The 21879-nt window shown below is 38.4% G+C and overlaps 1 protein-coding gene across 1 annotated transcript in view; it reads left to right on the top strand.

Annotated features, from left to right (window-relative positions):
• Window positions 1-1788: 1788 nt before the first annotated feature.
• Window positions 1789-21879, top strand: part of LOC131077129 (uncharacterized) — a 66233-nt gene continuing 46142 nt past the window's right edge. Inside the window, exons 1-3 of the mRNA XM_059213407.1 lie at window positions 1789-2228; window positions 2372-2409; window positions 9146-9230. Of these exons, the coding sequence (XP_059069390.1) occupies window positions 1859-2228; window positions 2372-2409; window positions 9146-9230 (493 nt within the window). The 5' untranslated portion in view covers window positions 1789-1858. The remainder of the gene's footprint in view (window positions 2229-2371; window positions 2410-9145; window positions 9231-21879) is intronic.

Here is a 21879-nt window from a genome sequence, read left to right as displayed (position 1 = left end):
CCAAATATATTTGGATGAATGGAATTGATGTTGTTGGGTTCCAAAGTGAGACAAATGACTTTTACATGTGAGATTTCTCTTGCTAGGCTTCACAAAATCTTCCTCTTTTGAGAGAAAGATGTGAAAGAGGCGATTGCAAAAATTAGAGGTCATGGTTTTCTCGAGGACATATATCCATCAAAGGGTCAAGTTAGAGATATGTTTAAAGTTTGCTCATGATTTTCTAATTATCACAAACGATAAAACCTTGACTAAAGCCCTTGATAGATTTTAGATATGGGAAAAGTTTCATTTAGGCTTGGTGGAAGTAATTGACAAAGCTAATCTAGTCATGCTATCTTTGATGCCTTGTGCATGGTTCAAATTTTGTGGTCTACATCCATTTAGATGGAGGCTATAAAGAGGCCCACATGAAACATTGATCAATGAGTAAGCATCTATTAAACAATTTCTAAGGAAGCAAAGTTAACTAGAAGGGTACCTTTCAATGGAAATGAAAATGCCCATTTATTCTTTATTTTGAGAAATTTCCTTTTTTAAAGAGAGATTTATAGTTGTTAACAAATACTTACATTTTTGAGTGAGCAAAAAGTTTAATGTTCTAAAAAGATGAAGTTGGGAACATGTTTGAAACAAATTTGATGAAATAGATAGTCCTTAGATCTTAACCAAAATAAATCATAATTTGTGCACTTGATGTTATGGTAAGCTAACCAGAACGAATATCGATCAAACTTTAACTCCTAGTTGAAGGAGACACTTTCTACTAATTTGAAATTATAGGATGTTTATCCTCCAATAAAATAAGTATTTATTTTTTAGTTTGAACAATAAACTAGAAGGTTTTTAATGTCCACGAGATCAAAGACATCTTAAGGGATAATTGACCTAGCCATTTTTGTTTTCTATATTTCTAATATTCTGTTTTTAATTTCGATGGATAATTTTTTTTGTTCTTCTAACCTTATCTTCTTTGAATAAATCTTGTAAATAATTTGCTACAAAAGAACCTACATATTTGACTCACATGCTCTCACATATACCCTTTCCTCGCATTCTTAATTTTGATTTTTTCTTTCTACCCTTTTTTCACACAAAAAAATTAACTGATTCTTAATTAAATTATAAACATATTTACTCAATTTGAGTAAATTGAGAAACATTACTAATTATATCCATGAACTTTAGAAAACTTATATATAGTACTAACATATTCACTCTCCAAATACTATTTATAAATGATAGCAAAACAAGTGGAATGATGTGTAAACATAAAGCAAGAGCAACTAAATCGTTTGATAGTTTGGCAAGAAAGCCATTGAGGAGCTAAGTTTCAATGGGATAGAGACAAAGCAATAAGAGAATAGTAAATATTTTGAATTTATTGTAGAGGAAGAGGTTGAGAAGCTTCTCATCTTAGACCTTTACTCTCTCATATCAACAATTTTAATGCGGTCATCACAATTGAATGAAAACAAAGGTCGATGGAAACAAAATGACATTAGGTACATCATGGAGTGTTCAACCTATGAATACAATCAGATCAATTATACTTATTTTAAAAATCAGATCTCTAACTATCTCATTCGAAGAGAAACAAATTATAAAATTAACAAATTATCGGATCAAAATCCATAAGAAAAGAACCATGATCATCAACTAAAATAATTAGAAATGATCACTTGAAAATATAGGCTAGGTAGAATTTGTTGTTCGAGTCCCTAGACTCCATGGTCACGTGGACGTCACTAAATATTTTCTTTTCATTGCATTTCTCCTTCTCCATACGACCACTTAAAAGGCAATTTACGAATTCGAATTGGCGTCCATCCGGAGCCCAGCGCCGCTGAAAACGGATATGGGCACAACGAGGCGCACAACTGTAGCCGCTCCTTCCTCCTCACAGGAATCCGATCAGGGTTTTGAATCCCGGCAACCTCGATCACCACGCAAATCCTCGAGAAAAAGCAGCGCTGCTGCCGTTGTTAGAAGCCAGCGCACAGTAATTGAAACATTTAATGAAGAGGGTGAAGAAGAATCCGAGTACAATCCGAGGGCTTTTCCATACCATGTAAAACAAGCGTGCTGGGAAAAGGCAGATAAGGTGAAGGGCAGGGACCCTGACAGATGGCGCCGTGATCCACTCGGCAATATCGTTTTTCGTAAGCTCGTTGGCTGCTCTGGCTGTCTATGCCATGACTATGATCACATTGTTCCCTATTCTAAGGAATGCATTTCTTTTCATTTCCCCTACCTTCTGTTATGCAGCATTCTCTCGTTTTTTCTTTTTGGGTGATATAAGCATCATCGCCAGCTGAAAAACCGAGGAATATGTTTCAATTTGAATAAACATTATATTCATTGGTGCAGGGTGGAAAAAGCACCGTAGAAAATTGTCAAGTTCTGCAGGTAAGGATTTGAATTTCTATTTCACTCTTTTCAATTCTGTATCTATAAATTTTCAGTGTCTGATATTTTAAGATGAATTTTGATGTTCTAAGATAGCGTTTCCATAATGATGCGATATTATTGCATCTGAACCCTTTCATGGAGCTGTATTTGAATTCGAATATATTGGGTTATGCTTATATGGACGAACCATTTTTTACTTACACCATGGCTTCTTGGACAGGGTGTTGAATTTTATAACGGATATTACCTTTGGTCACAATGCACCACTCTCATGAATTTTGAATATATTGGGTTACGCTCATATGAACGACTCATTTTCCCCTTACACCATAGCTTCTTAGACACAGGGTATTGAATTTTATAACGGATATTATCTTTGTTCACAATGAATCAGTCTCATGCATTTTCAACATTTCAATTTTAATTAGCACTGAAAAACTCCAGGGTTTGTGTTGATCTATGAACAGGGTGGCTACGCCCAACTCTGCTTTTAATAAACGTATTTACTTAATACTGAGACCTCAACAAAACAATTACTCGCACTAAATCCATTCAACATTGGCTGTCTCAGCAACTATGTTAAGTGCAAATCGCATAAACAGAGATATGAACATGCATATTTGCGGAATAAATATTGTGAACACTCCCAAATCAGCAAACACAGATTTTACCTGGAGAAAACTCCAACCTAGAGAGCAAATATTCTCTGCTTCACTATTGGAAATTAATAACAGATGCTTACACATGTTAATATTGCTGTAACAAGCTCCCACATGTGTTCTTAGAGCTACAACAGTACCTGCAATACACTCCAGTCCTAATGCATCTGTTCCACTTTAGCAACTATGCCACATTGAAAAACGGCAACTAAATCACCTAAAACCAGAGTGCCCTTTCCTTTGTCTCTCTTATCTGTTTTACCGTAAAAAAACAAGATAATTATTGCCTTACATTTCTATGGGAATGTGGAACATGAGAAAATAAGGCCAGAAGACACTTTCCTAGACGTTTTTTTACAAATGATGCCCTTTTAAAATATCTTAGCTACTGCTGGGACGTTCTGCTGCATTCCAGTTAGATTAGGTGGAAAAAAAAATTGGTCCAAGAACGCTCCAAACAGAACTAATCATTGCCTATGGGTCAAAGTTCAATTACAACCCATGGAAGTAAAATTATGCCCTTGCCATACCTGTAACAACTGTAAAAATGCTCCCAAACAGTTTAAAAATGTCACTGGTAGTATTTTCATCACTAGCACAAACCTCCATCTTCTGGTTGCCTTAACTTTTGCATACAGACCTATAACAGAATGACTTTTTTTAAAAATTAGATCTTTTTTCAAGAGGAATCCAAATATGTAAACACTTTCAATTTTTGATACCATTTGATGTTTGTTTTCGGGTCTGCAACGGACCTGCAATTTATGAGTCCAACAGTAACCTCCAATGTTCCAACTTCACATGATGTGTTCATCAAATAAATAACACTTCTTCTTTCCTCATTTGAGGTTGAGATTAGCAGAAGAATGGTCACCAAAGTGTTTAAGGCTAAAAATGGGAAGCCTGCAACATTGCTGTTAATGACATTTAAACCTGCAACACTTTTGCAGGTGAAATTGTAGCAGATTAAATCATTTGTGGCTTTGCTGCAAGTGAACTTGCACACTTGTAGCTTGATATTGCTGGTCCTCCATTAATTGAACATTTTTTTGGATTGCACCTCTCTATTCACAGGTTTTGGTCTCCAAAAGCTTTAGAATTGTTGGAGAAGGGTTGATGATCCTTTCATATGGTAACGTGGCCAAAATATTATGTAAACAAACTTTTTGTTAGGGAAAATATAATTTAAAATTTTAGACTACTTCAGCAGATTTGATTTAAACTCGATTTAGGTACTTTAACCAGTTCTAACAAAGAGCCCTAATTTCCCTTCCACAATTTACACTAAAACCATTGCAATAACCCTAATGTCTATTTTAAGCCAATAAATTTTGGGTTTAATAATTTTTAATCTGATTTAACAGAAACCTGAATTTTTCCTTACCCAAACCCTAAATATTAACCTCAGCTACTTGTTTTTAACATTTATATATATTAGTAGGAGCTATCAAAATCCCGATTCTCTCACTAGTTTATAACAATATTAATAACCCCGATTTGACTAAATAATGAGGAATCTTTTACAAAATTATTAGGCTAGAAATAAAATTTAAACATTATATTTAAATACATGGCAGATGATAACATGAAACAATGGCTCCAACAGTATTGAGTCCAATGGCTGCAACCTCAGCAAACAACACTGAAAACGACACTACAAAGCCTATGAGGGTTTGCTAGTTATATAGATGCGTTGCAGATAAGATCCATAACCATGGAGCTCTTTGCTAACCTTTGGGTGAGATTGTTCGATTGGTCAAAGGAATTTTTTCCTCCAAGTCACAAAATCGAAGGGTTTCTGTCCTTCGGATCCTCCAAATCCAAGGGTTTTCATTCTTACATTTGACATCTCAGAATGTGCAGCTCTGAGCAGTAATCCCTAGGGTTTTTGTGTAGAATAATTGTGCATAATCTCCATAATGAAAATCTTGCAAGATATATTCTATAGCGCGCTTAAACGGCTTAGGGAAGAGATCCACATCAGATATGTGATCTTTCCAAAACAATGCCAAAGATTTATGTCAAGATCATGGGTGGCTACAGATGCAACCTCCACATTAATGATGCCCAAGAAGTAGGTGATTAGTCAAGGTATGCAAGCAAAATGGCTTTTATTTTTCCTGCATAAGATTTAAATTTGCCTCCTTCATCCCTTGCTTGAAATCACATGTGAATCTGTGCTATTGAGAGTTGATCATTGTATTTGGGTGGGAAAAATTCTTTTTGCGGTAGTTGTAGCATCAAACTAATCATTAATGGCTCTGTTAGTCATGCAGGGGGTAGGTAGGAATGATAGTGCAAAAAGGCAGGAATGTCAGAGTTCATGGGTCAGGAATACGGTATACCACTTGAAGCATGCCACAAGTCAAGAGTCAAGTAGTCTCAGGAAGGCATGCTGGTAGGGAAAAGTTTAGAACTTTGATAAGGGGAAAGGAAAGAGCAGGTTTTGGAAGAGAGGCATGTGGGTGAGATGAAGTTCAACAACTCAATAAGCATAAGGGAAAGTGAAGGTTGGAGGACAGGTATGTTTGGATGGAGAAGTTTGAAGGTCCAATGAAGACCGAGGAAAAAGGTTGGAGTTAGGTGGAAAGGCATGCTAGAACAAGGAACTTTAAAACATTGAAAGCCCGCCAAACTACAAACACTTAGAGATCTGATTTTAAAAAATCCCAAACTTAGAAGTTTTGAGTTCTTTGCAGCTTCTAACACTTGGACAAGCACCTAGGGAATGACGATGAATCATAGTTAGGCCTTCACTTAGCTCATTAAAGATAAGAATTGGCCTTTTGTTCCAAATTGATTGGAAAGGGCACATTGCACTTTACCCCTCCAAGGTGCCATATTCCCTTATGCCACAAGGTGAACAACACCCAAAACTTGATCCTTTTTTGCCTCTAGTAGATCTACTGCTCTTTCAATCTACTCTTTTTTTGTATGCTTTGAGCATGAGTTGATAGGCTTCCTTGATGGAATGCATTTGAAGAAAATACTGTGTAAATATAATGCTACTATGATTTGGAAACCTCATCACCTTCTACATGACCTGCCTGAATGCTGAGTCAGAAGAACTTTTCCATGAACTCTTCATGGATGTCTCCTCGTGCAAATTTTGGAGTTCTTGAACAAGTTGAGTTTGAAGACTTGAAATTTCCTTTGAGCATCCATGTAATCCCAACTTGAGAACTTTTTCTTGCTCCTTATAAGATAGTCTCTTTGCACGTAGGAACACCACAAGTTCACATGGCCTTTCAACATAGTGCTCATCTATTTGACTTTCTTTGAGTTATTTATTTGCTCAAATTCAAAGTATTTCTCCAGCTCAGTTAGTTTATCAACTCCTTTGGATTCAAGCTGGTTGAGTAGTTTTGAAGACCAAACCTTGGCTTGTTTCCTATCCTCACCAAGGCTTTAATGAATTTGTGTTCTGCACTTTCTTTCTTAAAAGTTAGCATCAACACCACCTTCTTGCACGACATTCTCTCCCATTATTAATTTACTACTGATATTTTCTGCCATGACCCACTTCTCTTCTTTGTCCAGTCTCCATCACATCAAGCCTTGCTTGGAGGGCTCTCAACATATCAACAAGAGCTACCTCATGTGATGCTCTACCATCTCAGTTGTTTCCTACTCTTATTCCTCTATGGGCCATAGCTCTTCAATTGCACTTCCATTGTGACACACAAATATGCACGTTATGGAGCTTACACAACTCTCATTCATAGGACTTAACAACTTGGCTCTGATATCAATAATGCAAACTGCTAGTGGTTCAAATGAACAATCAGCTAATAGTTTCCTAGAGTTATACAATGAGAGTACAAGAACAAGGAATACTGAAGAATCAGGAAAATGCACATTTGATAATATTTATAGAAGATTTGTACGACTAATGGGATACTCCAAAATCCTATGGAGCCTAAACAACCTATGCTTGTTAACCCAATGAATATTTAGCGAACTTGCAAAGACTCTAGTATACAATCTCACCCTTTAATAAATTCAGCTATGTCTATGATCGACTCTATTTTCACTCTTGGCTTAGCTTAAGTCTACAGTCCTTTAGCTTGAATTTTGTACAAACTTTTCCACTTCAGTTTAACTTCAACAGTCTCCATAGAAGGAAATTTTTACTTTTATGAGTAACATAGTGATGGTTGACCTTCCCCACATATGTTGGAATTGAAAGGTCTTTGCCATGCCACGTCTGAAACTAAAGTTAAAAGAAAATTGATGCTTCAGCTTTCAATTTGTCATTATGCAGAGTCCCTGTTGTTCTTTCATGGCTTTGAATGCCATATGAACAATTTTGACCATTCTAGAGAGCTTGACATAAGCAACAAATAGAATCTGTTGTTTTCCACTTGTTAGTGATAGGATGGCGGTGATAGGATGGCTTCTCAACTTTTCCAGCCTTTGGTGCTTGGACTAGATCCTATATGGCTTCCCTAAGCTTTCACAACACATGTAACCTGGTGACGCACTACTCTTTGTGGTTCTATTAGGTTTTCCTTTGTCTTATTGAAGGCAAGAGTCTACTTCAGTTTGTGTGCCCCATGGCACACTACTATCACAATCAATGGACTTCATGGTGACTTGGTATATCCTTCAGAACCTTGAACACAGAAAACTAAAGCCACACAAAAAAATCACGATGAATGACACTCTTTTGGGTGTCACAAGATCGCTCAACCCCTAGGATGCTTCAGCATTGAATTAGTTAATAAAAGTTTGATTATTCAAATTTGGACTGTGCAGGATTTATCTTATTTAATCCACAATAAAACTAAATTAGGAACTGAGATTTTATCACCTTCAAAAAAAACTTCAAGAGGCCACTTTGGGGGATCTAGGCTGTCAGCTCCATAGAAAACATGCATGTAAACAAAGGAAAAGCTTATATTGAAGTATGGGTAAATTTCTTTTCTGAAAGAATGTAGTTTGACTTTGGACAATCTTTTTTATTTGGCGCACTGGCCATCATCTCAAAGAATCAAGCCCATGTTTTGATAACAAGTGTGTTCTTTGTATGCTTTTCAGACATTGTTTTGAGAAATACCAGTGCATCCTAGGGATGCATCCTTGTGTTTTTCCCAATAGAGTTCCGTATGGGGACATTTTGGGAATGGGGGATGAGGACTGAATGTCCCATCCCTGTTTTATCCTACAAGAAAATTGTGGACTGTCCGCAAGATGTGTCTCCAAATTTGAGGGACATTTTGTGGGATGCCCCTTCTGTGGTGCAAGGTTTTGGGGACAGCCAAAGGTCTCTGATGTGCTAGTGATGTCCTAGGGACTTCAGGATGTCCCCTTCCATCAGAATATGTAAAATGAAAAAAGAAAAAAGGAAAAAGAAAAAGAATAATTAAAACCCTAACGCTTTGTGGGGGTCCACAAGGCCCTGCTGTTTTTTTTGATTAATGCTTGAGTAATTAAATTCCTTTTATACATTTGGTTTGCTGACTTGATCTGGATTTTGAGTAATGGTACTATGATATAAACCATTTTGAGTTATCTTTAACATTTATTCTTTGACAGTTAACACTGAATTATAAATTGTCAGCTGTGATCACAATTTTGTACATTTGCTGTATATATAAGTAGAAGGCATCAATTGGCTATCCCCCAAATCTTTCAAAAATCTTTTTGAACCATGGTAATTGATTCAATGGAATTAGGTGGTGATAGTATAATTTATCCCATGTCCACAATAGATATGATCAATGAATTGATTACCCAAACTAATGCATCCAGTTAGTCTATTGACTGGGCCAACCATACATGCGAGAAGAGAGGGTTCAAATAAAACAAAATTATTCTAAAAAAGTTCTAATTACATTATTATATAAATAAAACAAAACCCATATATTGTCTGGTCTGTAATCCCTTTACATATGGAATTACAATATAATTGCACATTGATTATATTATTTTCTTAGAAGAGGTGGAGATGAAATGCCCTTGTATTAATTTGAGATTAAATATGGAAAATGAAAATACTTGACTTTGTTTTGCAAACTTTGGTGAGTTCGAATCTTATTGATGGATGAGAACTATGAACAATTGAAATGCAGGCTAGAGCTAATCGGGTCAAAAGTAACCGGACTGATATGTCAACTACAGAATTGATTCAAAAGAGTGCTTACTGTCGCATTTCAGGTATTTTGGGTTTTTCTTTTCATTTCTTTGAAATTTGAACTTCTATGTAGCTTGCCTTTCTTCAAACTTGTTTATGATCATCCTTTTATAGGAAAGGGAGAAATATCTGTCTTCACGATATACAGTGAGTTTTAAAGGTATTCAGCTGGATGTGAGAAAATGTTGTCTACTATTAATTTTTGAAAAAGAGCAAGAAAAAACAGAAATATATATTTATATAAAAAGAAACAAAAACACAATGATTGTGTTGAGGCCTTCCAACAGGTCCTGTAATCATGAAGATAAATTCTAAGGAAAGCTCATGTAATCCTTAGAGTGATGCTATATCTCCTTGAGTCCACATCAGGAAACCTAAGTTACTGATTCGGGTACGGGAACGGATATGGTTATGGGTACGGATTTGTGGATACGACAATTGTTTTTCCTTGGGTACGGGTATGTCTATACACACACACGCACGTATTAGAATATTTAATTGTATTTTAGTCACCTATATTTAGTTCCTTGTTTAATGGTCATTTAGCTTTTTAGTTAATTAGCTTTTAAGCTTTATTTAGCATTTAGCTTTTTCTTTTTAGTTAATTAGCTTTTGAGCTTTATTTAGCGTTTAGCTTTTTAGTAGTTCACTTTAAACCAAAGAAACGGGACTCGGACTCGAGACTCGACTGGACTCGGGAAAGTGAAAAACTCAAGAAATTTAGAGATTTTTAAAGATTTAAAACTTGTTTCAGACACCCTTTATTGAATACATCTTAAAGACACAAAAACATCATTAAACTCGACTCATTTGATTACATACACAAGTATACATCAATCACATAAGCATAAACGCAAATTGTAGCTGAAGAAAATAACAAACATAGATATATAAATATTGTCAAATGTATACAATATTACAAAACTCATGAAATAAAAAATCCATGTCATCATATGATCATCATCAAATGTTTCATACAAATACCAAAGGTAAATAGTAAATAGTAAATACAACTACAAGTGTACAAGCCTATGGCTCAGAGGGCCGTGCACCCTCTTGCCCTGGCCCCTTGCGAAGGCATTTAAAGTAGGTCCTGGATGATTCGGCAGCCATAGTCGCTCCCCGTGACACCATGCCATGCTCACCAACATCAGGAACAACTGTGTCATGCTCACCAACATCAGGAACAACTATGTCACTCTGAGTCTCAGTATTTCCTGTCTCTGCTCGTGCTCTCTGCTCCTCCTCTGCCATGGCTACAGCCTCAGCCTCTATATCTACCTGGTCGATCCAATCAATGTCATCATCACTAAATACAGCTGTAGGAGTCCTAGGAGTTGTTTGATTCTCATTGGCCCACTTTGCTTCAAGATCAACCTCATCTAGAATGATAGGAGACATGTCAACTATTGCATTCTTTCTCATTCTCAGGCGGAGGTTGTAGTGAACAAAGACGAGATCATTCATCTTTTCCACAGATAATCTATTGCGCGTCTTGGAGTGTATGTGCTCAAACATACTCCAATTGCGCTCACAACCTGATGCGCTGCATGGTTGGCTCAAGATGCGAATGGCCAACTTCTGAATATTTGGTGTCTCTGGGCCAAAAAAGTTCCACCAATGATTTGAGTTTGAAATGAGACAAATAAATAATTTCAGTCTCACTCATGAACTCATTTAACAAGTTACAATATAGTATTGAGTAAAACTAAAATTAAGCCTTACAATTCCTGGCATCATAGTTGTCCTACCGTCTTTGGCGACAGGACGAGAGGTGGTCTCCCCTTGTGCATCTGAGAACAACTGTAGCTCTCGAAAAAGGTCTATCTGAGAAGTACCAACATGTCCCATCTTCTCCATGATTGCATATAGCCCATTAAGGACCTCCACATCAGCGTTGAAAGAAGGGATAAAACGGAATGCCGGATTCAAATAATAGGCTGCCGCATGGATGGGCCTATGAAGTTGATGATGCCATCTCCTATCAATGATCTCCCAAATGGGACCATACTTGCTCTCATCTCCTCCGTAGACGAATCTGATGGCCTCCTTCGTCCTATCCATGCCCTCATATATATAGCCCATTGCGGGCTTATCTCCATCCGCAACTCGCAACAAAACCACCAAGGGCTTAACAAACTGCAAAATTGAAAATATTGTGTAATTAAGAAAAATGAGCAAATAAGAGAATACATATAATAAGTTATAAAACATGAAGTTAAATTGTAAAATTTATAAAAAAATTACCTTCACTATCTTATCACAAGGGACCCAAAAGCCTTGCTCATAAAAAATGCAGTCTGCCATATCTTTCCCTGCAGGGGTGGTAGCATAGGATGAGGAAGACCACTCCTCACCAACAATCATACGTCTCAAGGTAGACTTAGACCTAAGCATGGACTGCAATGTGAGGAAGTTTGTGGCAAATTTTGTGATTCCTGGATGAGCTAACTCCTTCTGCTCTGTGTATTGTCTCATAAGAGCCAACACCCATGAATGATTATACACAAATTTGCAGACATTTCTTGCCCTTTCTACACATCTCTTGACCCATGGGATTTTTCCAATATCCTTCAACATGAGGTCAATGCAATGAGCAGCACATGGAGTCCAAACTATAGATGGGTGCCTCTCCATCAATAGTCTACCTGCAGCAACATAATTTGTTGCATTGTAAATTGTAACTAATGGAGGTACGAACTACAAGATAGTAATTAATTTGCAAACAAAATTAGTTTGTAATCAAAAGTTTACCCGCAGCAACATAATTTGCTGCATTGTCGGTCACCACCTGTACCACGTTCTCCTCACCCACATCTTCAATCACCTCCTCTATCTGCTCACATAGGTAGGTGGCATTCTTGCAATGGGCGGAGGCATCAATGGACTTGATGAAAACGGTGCCCCCTGAAATAAAAAAATAAAGCTAGGTCAATGATCATTCAATAAATCATTAGATAAAAAATAAAAAATTAAAGACTATATGAAACTAAAATTAATCAATCACTTGCGGAAGAAACAAGAAAATTAAGGAGAGTTCTAGTTCTCCTATCCATCCAACTATCAGTCATGATGGTGCAACCTTTAGTGCTCCATATCTGGCATCGTTCATCTAAATCCTTCTTCACATCATCCACCATTTGAGACAAAATGGGTCCCCTCAAATCACTCTCCTAGGGACTTTGAACCCCGCCCCACATATGGTAATGGCATCAACCATTTGTTGCCAATAAGGAGACCCGTCGCAAAGAAACTCAATGAGATAATTTAAGTATAAAAATTCAATGAGATAAGTTAAGTATAAAAATTAAAACAATCAAAGTTATCAAACATAAAAGTTAGTAAAACATTCACCTGGCTACAAAGAATGGAATACAGTTGTAGCTCCAAAACCTGCCAACTGCGTTTTTAGCAGCATCATGGACCTCCTTGTTCCAACCCATGCCCTTAAGCGATGGTTGGGACCCTGGAGTAGTGCGAGGCACAAAGAAGGAATCCAACCTAGATTTACGAATCCTAGGTCCAATGGTAGCACTCCCACTACAACTACTAGTGCTAGGAGCATGAAAAGTGGCGGTGGCACTGCTACTTATAGAAGCAGAAGCAGAAACAGAAGCACTAGCAGTAGCAAATTGAGTGGGACGATATGGAGGTAAGGAAGAAGGGCCTCTAACACAACCTAACTGTGTCCCTCTTCCTAAAACTACCTCTCTCCCAATGGCCGCTTGATCCTCCTTTTGTTTCTTTTTCCTTTCAATCTCCTCAACCATTACATAACATTCACGTACGGCCTCAGGGACTGCTTTTAGGCATGGTTCGGCATCATGTCCACGCACACCAGCAATTATGGTATTTCAGCCTATATATACCTCCATGGAATATTGTTTTGCAAAGCATACATTTTGTTTGCCCCTTTCCTTGCCTTGGAAAATCCTCATGATATTTCCAAGCAAGGTCCTTTCTAATGGGGGGTCTAGAAGCTGAAGTAGACATTTTAGGATAGTTTTGTGAAACTTGAAGTTGAGGCAAATAATAAAGTGAAGTTTGCTGCAATAAAACATTACGAATACACAATAAAATTAATACATATTACATACATTCAAAAAAACTAAAGTAGGGTTTGTCAAACCCTACTTTTAAAAAAAAGAAATTTACAAACCCTACATAGTACAACACTACAACTACATACTACATGCTACATACAAACATACAAACATACAAAAGATTTTGAAAGAAAATGTAAAACTTTCAAAAAAAATGAATAGAAAATGCAATTTTTGCATACAAGAAACAAACTAATCTTAAAAAAAACAATCGTACCTCTTACAACAAGCTTGAAACGAGTTGCAAAGTCTTCCTATCCAACTCTTGATGCACCAAATCGAAACACAATGCAGCTCCAATGTGACAAATTGAAGAAAACTTGAGCTTCCTCCTTGCTGGTTTTTATTCTACGCACCCTTGTTTTTCTTCCCAACTCACTTTACTCCTTTTTTTGGAAGTGAATGAAATGAAAGTCACTTTTAGGGATAGAAGATAATTATAAAAAAAAAACGGACTTAAAAAACATTGCAAAATAATTTTTTTTTGTGTTTTTTGTTTGGCTTGATGCCGGCCGAGTCTGGGGCTCGGGACTCGTCGAGTCTGGCGAGTTTACTTGCCAGACTCGGACGAGTCCGAGTCCGAGCCCCTGGGACTCGCCGGGCCTGACTCGTACTCGGACTGGGCGAGCCCTGTTTCTATGCTTTAAACGACTTGTTCTTAATTTAGAACATCGTCCTTATAATCTCTTTGTATACGCTTGTATATTGTTGAATAGATTATCCGATTATTGAATCATTCATTCAATTTATTTTTCATGGTATCAGAGCGGTTTGATGGGATTCTTTAAAGTTTGGCGAATTTTTTAATAAAAATTCATGGCCTTCTTTCTGGAATATTTGCTAGATTTTTTTTATTTTTTTTTTATAAAAAAAATGATTTTGCTTTTTTGAAGGCTTTTTGTGGGTTTCAAGGGTTTCTGGTTCGTGGGTGAATTTCTGTGTTGGGCAATAGTTCATGTTTTTTTTAGAGTTTTGGAGATTTTCGGGCCTGCAACCTGGAGTTTTTTTTTTTGTAGATTGAAAATTTTCCTAAGGTTTCTGCAAATTTCGACTAGGGTTTTGACCCTTTAGTTCAAGTCGAAATTTTATTTTGGTTGTAGATTCTTGGTGGGTTTTTTGAGACCTCAACTGGGTCATCGTCAGATTTTTCTGGGTGCATCGTTTTCCATGCCTCGATTTTTGAGTCGTCGGATCTATATTCTGATTTTAGATTCTTGGTGGGTTTTTTCGAGAGCTTTTTTGGGTTAATCTCATATTTTTCTGGGTGCCTCGTTTTCCGTGCCTCGAATTTTGTGCCAGCAAATTTGCCTTGGAATTTAAAAACAGTCAGCGATTTCTGCTAATTCTATGGACGTCGGGAATTTTGGTGTTTTTTGGACGCCGTTTATGTTGTACATCCGACCTAGGGTTTTTGCCCCTATTGTTTTTGCGATTTTTTTTCCAAAAAAAATCGTCAATATTTTTCTTTTTTTTTTACAAAAAAAAAATCATGGGTATTTTTTAATTTTTTCTGATTATTTTCAATAAAAATTTCAGGTTTTAAGTTTGCAAAATTTTTGTAATTTTTGGGTTTCTTCCAAACCTCGAAATTTCACCTTGGAATTCGTGCCAAAATTCTTCTCCAGGGTTTTAGATTTTTTGTGCAACTACTTCTATTTTGATTTTTGAATCAGATTCTTTTGTCTCATGCTTTCACTAGGTTGACTTCGTTCAACCTCCATTTTTTGTGATGGCATCTTTGACCAACATCATGTTGGAACATAGTCAAAAGTTCAACAACTGCCACAACACCTGGAAACAGTGCATGTTCACGATATCTGAATATTGTTACCTTTATCAGATTGATTTAGGCCATACCTCATCTTACAGGTCCCAGGGTTTTCATGATTTTTTCCTGAAAAATTGTCTGTCGGTTTTTTGATTTTTTCCACAAAAAAATCATGGGAGGGTTTTCACGATTTTTTCCTCAAAAATTGTTCGTAGGGTTTATAATTTTCCCTTTAAAATTATCTCATCTGTAATCCGTGATATTCGTGTAAGATTTTAATTATCTGGGTTTTATCGTTTTTTTCCACAAAAACGATGATTTGTAACCTCAGATTTCTTGGTTTTTCGATTTTCTCCTCAAAATCGTAAATTCTCTTTTCGAGGGTTCCTATTTCAAGGTTTGACGGTTTTTTCCTCAAAATCGTGCTTTGTTGCAGTTAGTTTGGGTCGCACCTGCCAGGGCGAACATCTGCAACCGTGATATCTTGTAGTCAGTTTTGGAGTTGATACTCTTTTGCAAAAGGGTTTGCCGATTTTCCTCAAAATCATGGTTTCAAGTTTCAGTTTGGTTACCCAACGTTAGGTTGGATGGATTTTGGTATTCTTGGTCATTAACACTTTTCAGATCCAGGGAAGGTCTCCACCACAGCAGAGTGTTCTTTTCATTTGTGATCAAAAGACCTGCAGTGTCTTCCGTAGGGTAGTTAATAGATAGAATGACCATTAAGGGAGGGTATTAGAATATTTAATTATATTTTAGTCACCTATATTTAGTTCCATGTTTAATGGTCATTTAGCTTTTTAGTTAATTAGCTTTTAAGCTTTTTTTAGCATTTAGCTTTTTCTTTTTAGTTAATTAGCTTTTAAGCTTTATTTAGCGTTTAGCGTTTTAGTAGTTCACTTTAAACGACTTGTTCTTAATTTAGAACATTGTCCTTGTAATCTCTTTATATACGCTTGTATATTGTTGAATAGATTATCCGATTATTGAATCATTCATTCAATTTATTTTTCAGCGCGCACACACACATATACATATATATATGTGTGTGTGTGTGTGTGTGTACATATATATATACACACATATATATGTATATGTATGTATACACACACACATATATGTATATGTATATATGTATGTGTATACTATATATATGTTTAAACATCAAAATTATAAAATATAAACTGTATCAGTGTATAACTATAAGAAGAGTGATACTCGTAAATGCATAATTGCCAATAAATAGAATATTTTGGTACGTCATTCATAATTTGCAAAAATGAAAAAAGTTTCAAAATGTCATTACACAATGAAAATTCAAATTATAATTGATTTTAATAGTCATGTTCTTCGTCAGAAGTATCAAGGTCAATATCAACATTTGGTTCAATTGTTGGGAGAACTATTGTTAGTATTCACATGTTTGTTAGAATTATAGGCTACATAGAAAAGAATTTGTTAGTTTGTTTAGGAGCTTGTATATTTACGTGTGTTTGTTATAGTTTGGTTATTTGTTATCCCTTGATGTAAGGGATTTGTTACGGGAGTTCTCCTATAATATAGGAGATACAATTCCTATATATTGGCATGTGAATTGTTTATTGAATGACAAGAGGTAGCACGTATTATTCTATGTAACATTTGTATGCTTCTATTATTTTGCCCAAATTCTCTCATGGTATTGTTATCACAAAAGCTTGCACCCTTGTTGAGCTATCAACTCAACAATCTTGTGAAACATGGAAACAACCCCGAAGTGTGGAACCTTGCGCAAGGGGGTTGAATCTCCGGAGAAGGCCGACTTCCTTATCAATCCAGGTGCAGGTGATGAACCAACTCAACACTTCAAAACTAGCTCCTAGGCCTATCCTAACAAATTGCAGAGGTAAAGGGAAGAGAGCAATGCTTGAAATGAAAGTAGGTGATATTACGAAGTAATTGGTAAAATATTTGCTTAATATTAACAAAGATCAAGAGATCATTATATACAAGAAGAGAGACGATGTTTCCTTAGGAAACGATTGTGAAGAATAGAAACATTCTATTTTGGCTAACAAAAAACTAATAGCTAACTAAGTATTTACACTAGATTACAATAGATAACCATTAACAGGAAATAGAAACTATCTATTATCGTAATACCCTCCCTTAATGGTTAACCTATCCACTACACCAAGCTGTCCTCTGAATTTGACAAACTTATCTGGACCAAGTGGCTTGGTGAGAATGTCTGTAGTCTGATTTGCTGTAGGAACATACTGCAAGTCTATGATCCTGTCTTCAACCAGCTGCCGTATGCAATGACAATGAACATCTACATGCTTGGTTCGTTCATGGAAGATTGGATTCCGGGCTAACTTGATAACACCATCGTTATCAACAAACAAAGTGGTCGGGCCTGCTGGTGACATTTGCATATCCCCAAGCATCCAACGAAGCCAGACAACTTCACAACCTGCCTTAACTGCCCCTCTATATTCGGCCTCTGTAGAGGAGAGGGAAACGACCTGCTGCTTCTTATTGGTCCATGTGACGATACTGTTGTGCGTTGCACACGCTCCCTGTCGCCGACAGGGTCCCCCTTTCCTGTTTTGAGTTTTTTGATCGTTGTCCCGAGGATCCAAGCGGAGTTTCTCGTGTCTCTTCGAGCGAGTTCGTGACCAGTCCGTAAGCTGATTGACGTTGGAGTAATGAACCAATGAGTCCTCTTGCCTGATCTGGCTTTCGGGCGTGAATGCCGAAAGCTTTGTTCCAAAATTTTAAAAGATTGCCTTGGATAGGCATAAGATGGTAAGAACCAACAGACCCCGCCAACCCAGAGCTATAAGGCCAATTGCATAAAGTTTGCTACCCGACCCTTGCGAGGAACGGGCAAAAGATGATTTTCGCCTCCTAAAGGATCAAATTGCTCGGCCCAGCGCCTGGGTATTTTGATGCCTCCCAAGTCCAAATTTGTGGAGTCTGGCGAAGTTGCTGGGAGGTCCGACATTCTGTGTAAGTTTCCAGATTTTCTCCAAAGAGCAGATTTTCCCCCCCCCCCGAGATCACCAATATAGGAGAACGATTTTCGGACCTCAGGTCCGAAATTTTTAAAATGAAGGCGGAATGTTCTGAAAAGGATGCATAGGGTCCGAAAGCCCGAAAAGGCGCTTAGGTCCGAGGTTGCGGTGTCTTTTTAACGCGTTGAGCTCCGAACTTTAAAAAAAAAACGAAGATAAAAGATATATCGCAAGGCATCTTTTGGACCCCAGAGCGAAGTTTTAAAAAAAAAAAAAAAAAAAAAAGCGAAGTTAAAAACATAAGGGAATCCTTTTCGGACTTTAGGTCCGAACTTTCGCGAAGGCAAAGTTTAAAAACATAAGGGAGTCACTTTTCGGACCCCAGGTCCGAACTTTCGCGAAGTTCAAGTTTAAAAACATAAAAGAGATCATCTCCTTTTCGGACTTTAGGTCCGAACTTTTGCGAAGTTCAAGTTTAAAAACATAAAAGAGATCATCTCCTTTTCGGACTTTAGGTCCGAACTTTCGCGAAGTTCAAGTTTAAAAACATAAAAGAGATCATCTCCTTTTCGGACTTTAGGTCCGAACTTTTGCGAAGTTCAAGTTTAAAAACATGAAAGAGATCATCCCCTTTTCGGACTTTAGGTCCGAACTTTTACGAAGGCAAAGTCTGAAACCTAATGCGCTCACTACTTCCAACTTAAGCTCCGAACTTTTAACGCGAGAGCAAAGGAAAAACGCGAGAGCAAAGGAAAAAACGCGAAGGCAAGGAAAAACGCGAAGGCAAGGAAAAAACGCGGATGCGAAGGTCCGAAAGTCCGAGTTTCGGACCCTTTTAACGCGAAGAGCAAAGATAAACGTGGAGGCGAAAGTCCGAAAGTCCAAGTTTCGGACCCTTTAACGGAGAGTGAAGTTATACCGCGGAGCTTGTTTCCAGCTTGAGGTCCGAGGTTAAATCCGAAGCCTGTAGGTTTTAACGCAAAACCCAAAACTTCAACGAAAGCACAGTTTTAAACCACGGAGCCGAAGGTCGTATCGCGAAGCCAGGTTAAATCCGAAGCCTCCAAATTTGTCAAAATCCAAAGTTAGAAAGAATGCAATTCAAAATTTGAAAGAGCTCTCAAATCCGAAAAACAAGGAGGTAAGACGCCGCTTTACCCTCCCGTCAACCATTTAAAATTCAGATTGCTAGGGATAGAACCGTGTGAAATTGATTAATCCTCTTTCATCCGCCAAGCCACGAAAATTTAAATAGAAAGGATAACCGTTGGGATTCAGATTTTGCGGGATCGTCCGTTCGCTCCGCGCGACGAGGTCCGGCAATCTCTCGTCATTCGCTCCCATCAGGTAAGTACGCTTTAACGCGTATGGTCATTTAAAATGTGTAAATCAAATAGGCAAATGCGCAAAATTTGAAATGCTTGGAGTCTGCATCTCCTTTTTATAAAACGTTATCCGAACATCCGAAATTTAGGATTCATTCCCGAGGTTTAGCCAGAAACTGCATCTCTTTTCAAATTCAAACTTCTCATGTTTTGCCTCTGTTGAAAATTAATCCAAAAATCCGACAGTGATAATGCATAGTCATAAATCTTCAGGAATATGATGCTGTTAAAGTTAATCAAGTTGTTAGCCAAAATGATATTTAAACTAATCCCGGTCTGTTGAAACACTTCTGTTATTATCTAACCCGCATTATCATTCTTGTATCACCTTGTAATCCGTGTCTGGCTGTGCAGGATAAATGCCTAAATCGGCGGCAGAATCATCAAAAACACCCGCTGCAGCCGAAACCTCACGAGCATCCAAATCAGACATCCCGCGGAAAGTTGAAAGAATGAAGTATCAATATCAGAGGGGAGGATTAAGAGAGTCGAAGGTCCAGAGCGTCTGGGACAACATTGGTGACACCGACCTTGGCCACATTGATATTCAGGACTTCAGGGATCGGGTCTTCTCGCCCAACGCATATGGCAGGCCTAGGCAAATGGTGGAAAGTGGCATCGCCCAAGCAGCAGGTTTTCCTCCAGCAATCCAGAACTATGAATTAGTAGTGGAGGCTGCTGGGCATTACGAACCAAAGTCCAGATTAGTGCTTCTGGAAGATATGACTATCGCCGACTTCTCCCCTGAGGCTATCGGTGATGCATTTGATATCCCCTTTCCAAATAATCCCATAGCTACAACAATGGACGAGGCGCAAGGGGCATATGATATGAACCCGGCCCGATGCAGGGCATTGATTAATGAAGAATGGTTCAAAGAGAAAAGGCCTCCGAACACCAGGATTGTGAAAAAGACCCCCAGGAGTGACTTTCATAATGAACATGGGGACATGGTCACCTTACTCAGCGGAGTCATGGGACTTCCTAAGTCCAGCTACTTTGAAGAGTGGATGTTCTATTTTACAGAGCAGGTCTTTGCCGGAAAGTCTAAGTTTGACTGGGCCCAGATCATAAGTGATAACATCCACGCTCAGCTGATTGAACTCGAGACAAAGAAGTACTTCACCATGACCTCCTATTTGGTCTATATGTTCGCAAAGAACCAGCCACTGCCAGGGTTAATAATGAAAGGTGAGATCGGGAATGGGCCTGGTCAGGTAAAGGTTTATGATTGCTACCCGCAGCTGCACTATCAGGATATAGCTCAAAGGGAAAAGAACAGCCCAGCTTACGCGGTTGGTCAGTACGAACGCGTCAACGACGCCTTCACAATGCGCCTAGTCAGGCTAATGCAGGGAGGTTTACACATAAGGCTCTCGGAGCAAGCTACCATTTTAGTGCAGAGGTATGGGGCCTGGTTCATTCAGTTCCCAAGGTTCTCCTACATCCGAATAGCTGGCTTCGATGGTGCTCCCCTTCGACTTCTGCGGTACCCAACCAATAAAGTAGTCCTCATGGAGGTGGCAAGACAATCACGCCCTGCCGGCATATTACTACGAGAGAGCAAGCAGGCTGGATTCGCATTTCCAATGATCATAGGCAGCCATGATGTCCAATTGAGAACCCCCACCCTAGCAGAGGAGTCCCTTGCAGAGCTAGCCTCTTATGGCCTACAGGAACATTTCCCAAGGAAATGTTTTGATCATGACAATTTGGCGAAGAGAGCTTACGGTAGGCGCTACAGAGCAAAGGAGTCAATTGAAGATTATTGGAAAAATTGCTCCGATGACTACGAAGTCAGGCGACGGGAATATTCTAGATTGAGTGTGCAGCAAATGCGACTCTTTGAGTACCGTCAGGTCCCGGATCAGCTCACAGACTCGGGGAACTGCCTCCAAGTCCGAGAATTCGAGGCAGTAAGGCACCTCTTGCCAGGCGTTGATTGGTCTCAAGACCCAATCACGGATTTCGAAGCAGTTATGGCAGCCCCGGCAAGATACACAGATCAATGGTTACATCACCAGATCGAGAGGCTAGTCCATGAGGGGGTCCAGTTTACTTACCATCTGATGGGCAGTTTCGACTCTCAGTCTTCCGAAGACGAAAGGACATCAGCTGAGAAACCAGAGAAAAGAAAGAAAGCTAAGGCTTGCAGAGGGACTCGGACGTCCAAAAGAACAAGAAGGGAGAAGATTCCCATAAGGAGGCCAGAGACCACTTCATCTTCAAAGGACCCCAGTTCGTCCGACGACGCCATAGAATTGAATTGCATACCTGCTCCGCCTTCCCAGAGTGACATAGATGCATTCAAAGCCAATGATCCTCCTGCTCCAGATATGCCGGACACCGAGCAAAAGGGCCCCAATTTGACCAAGCCGGGTGACCAAAGAAAGGAAGGAGAAATCCCATCCACCCAG

Source organism: Cryptomeria japonica, chromosome 10 (genome assembly GCF_030272615.1).
Source record: "Cryptomeria japonica chromosome 10, Sugi_1.0, whole genome shotgun sequence".
Taxonomy (NCBI): Eukaryota; Viridiplantae; Streptophyta; class Pinopsida; order Cupressales; family Cupressaceae; genus Cryptomeria; species Cryptomeria japonica.
Note: the sequence above shows the minus strand (reverse complement) of the source record. Positions and strands in the feature narration are given on the sequence as shown.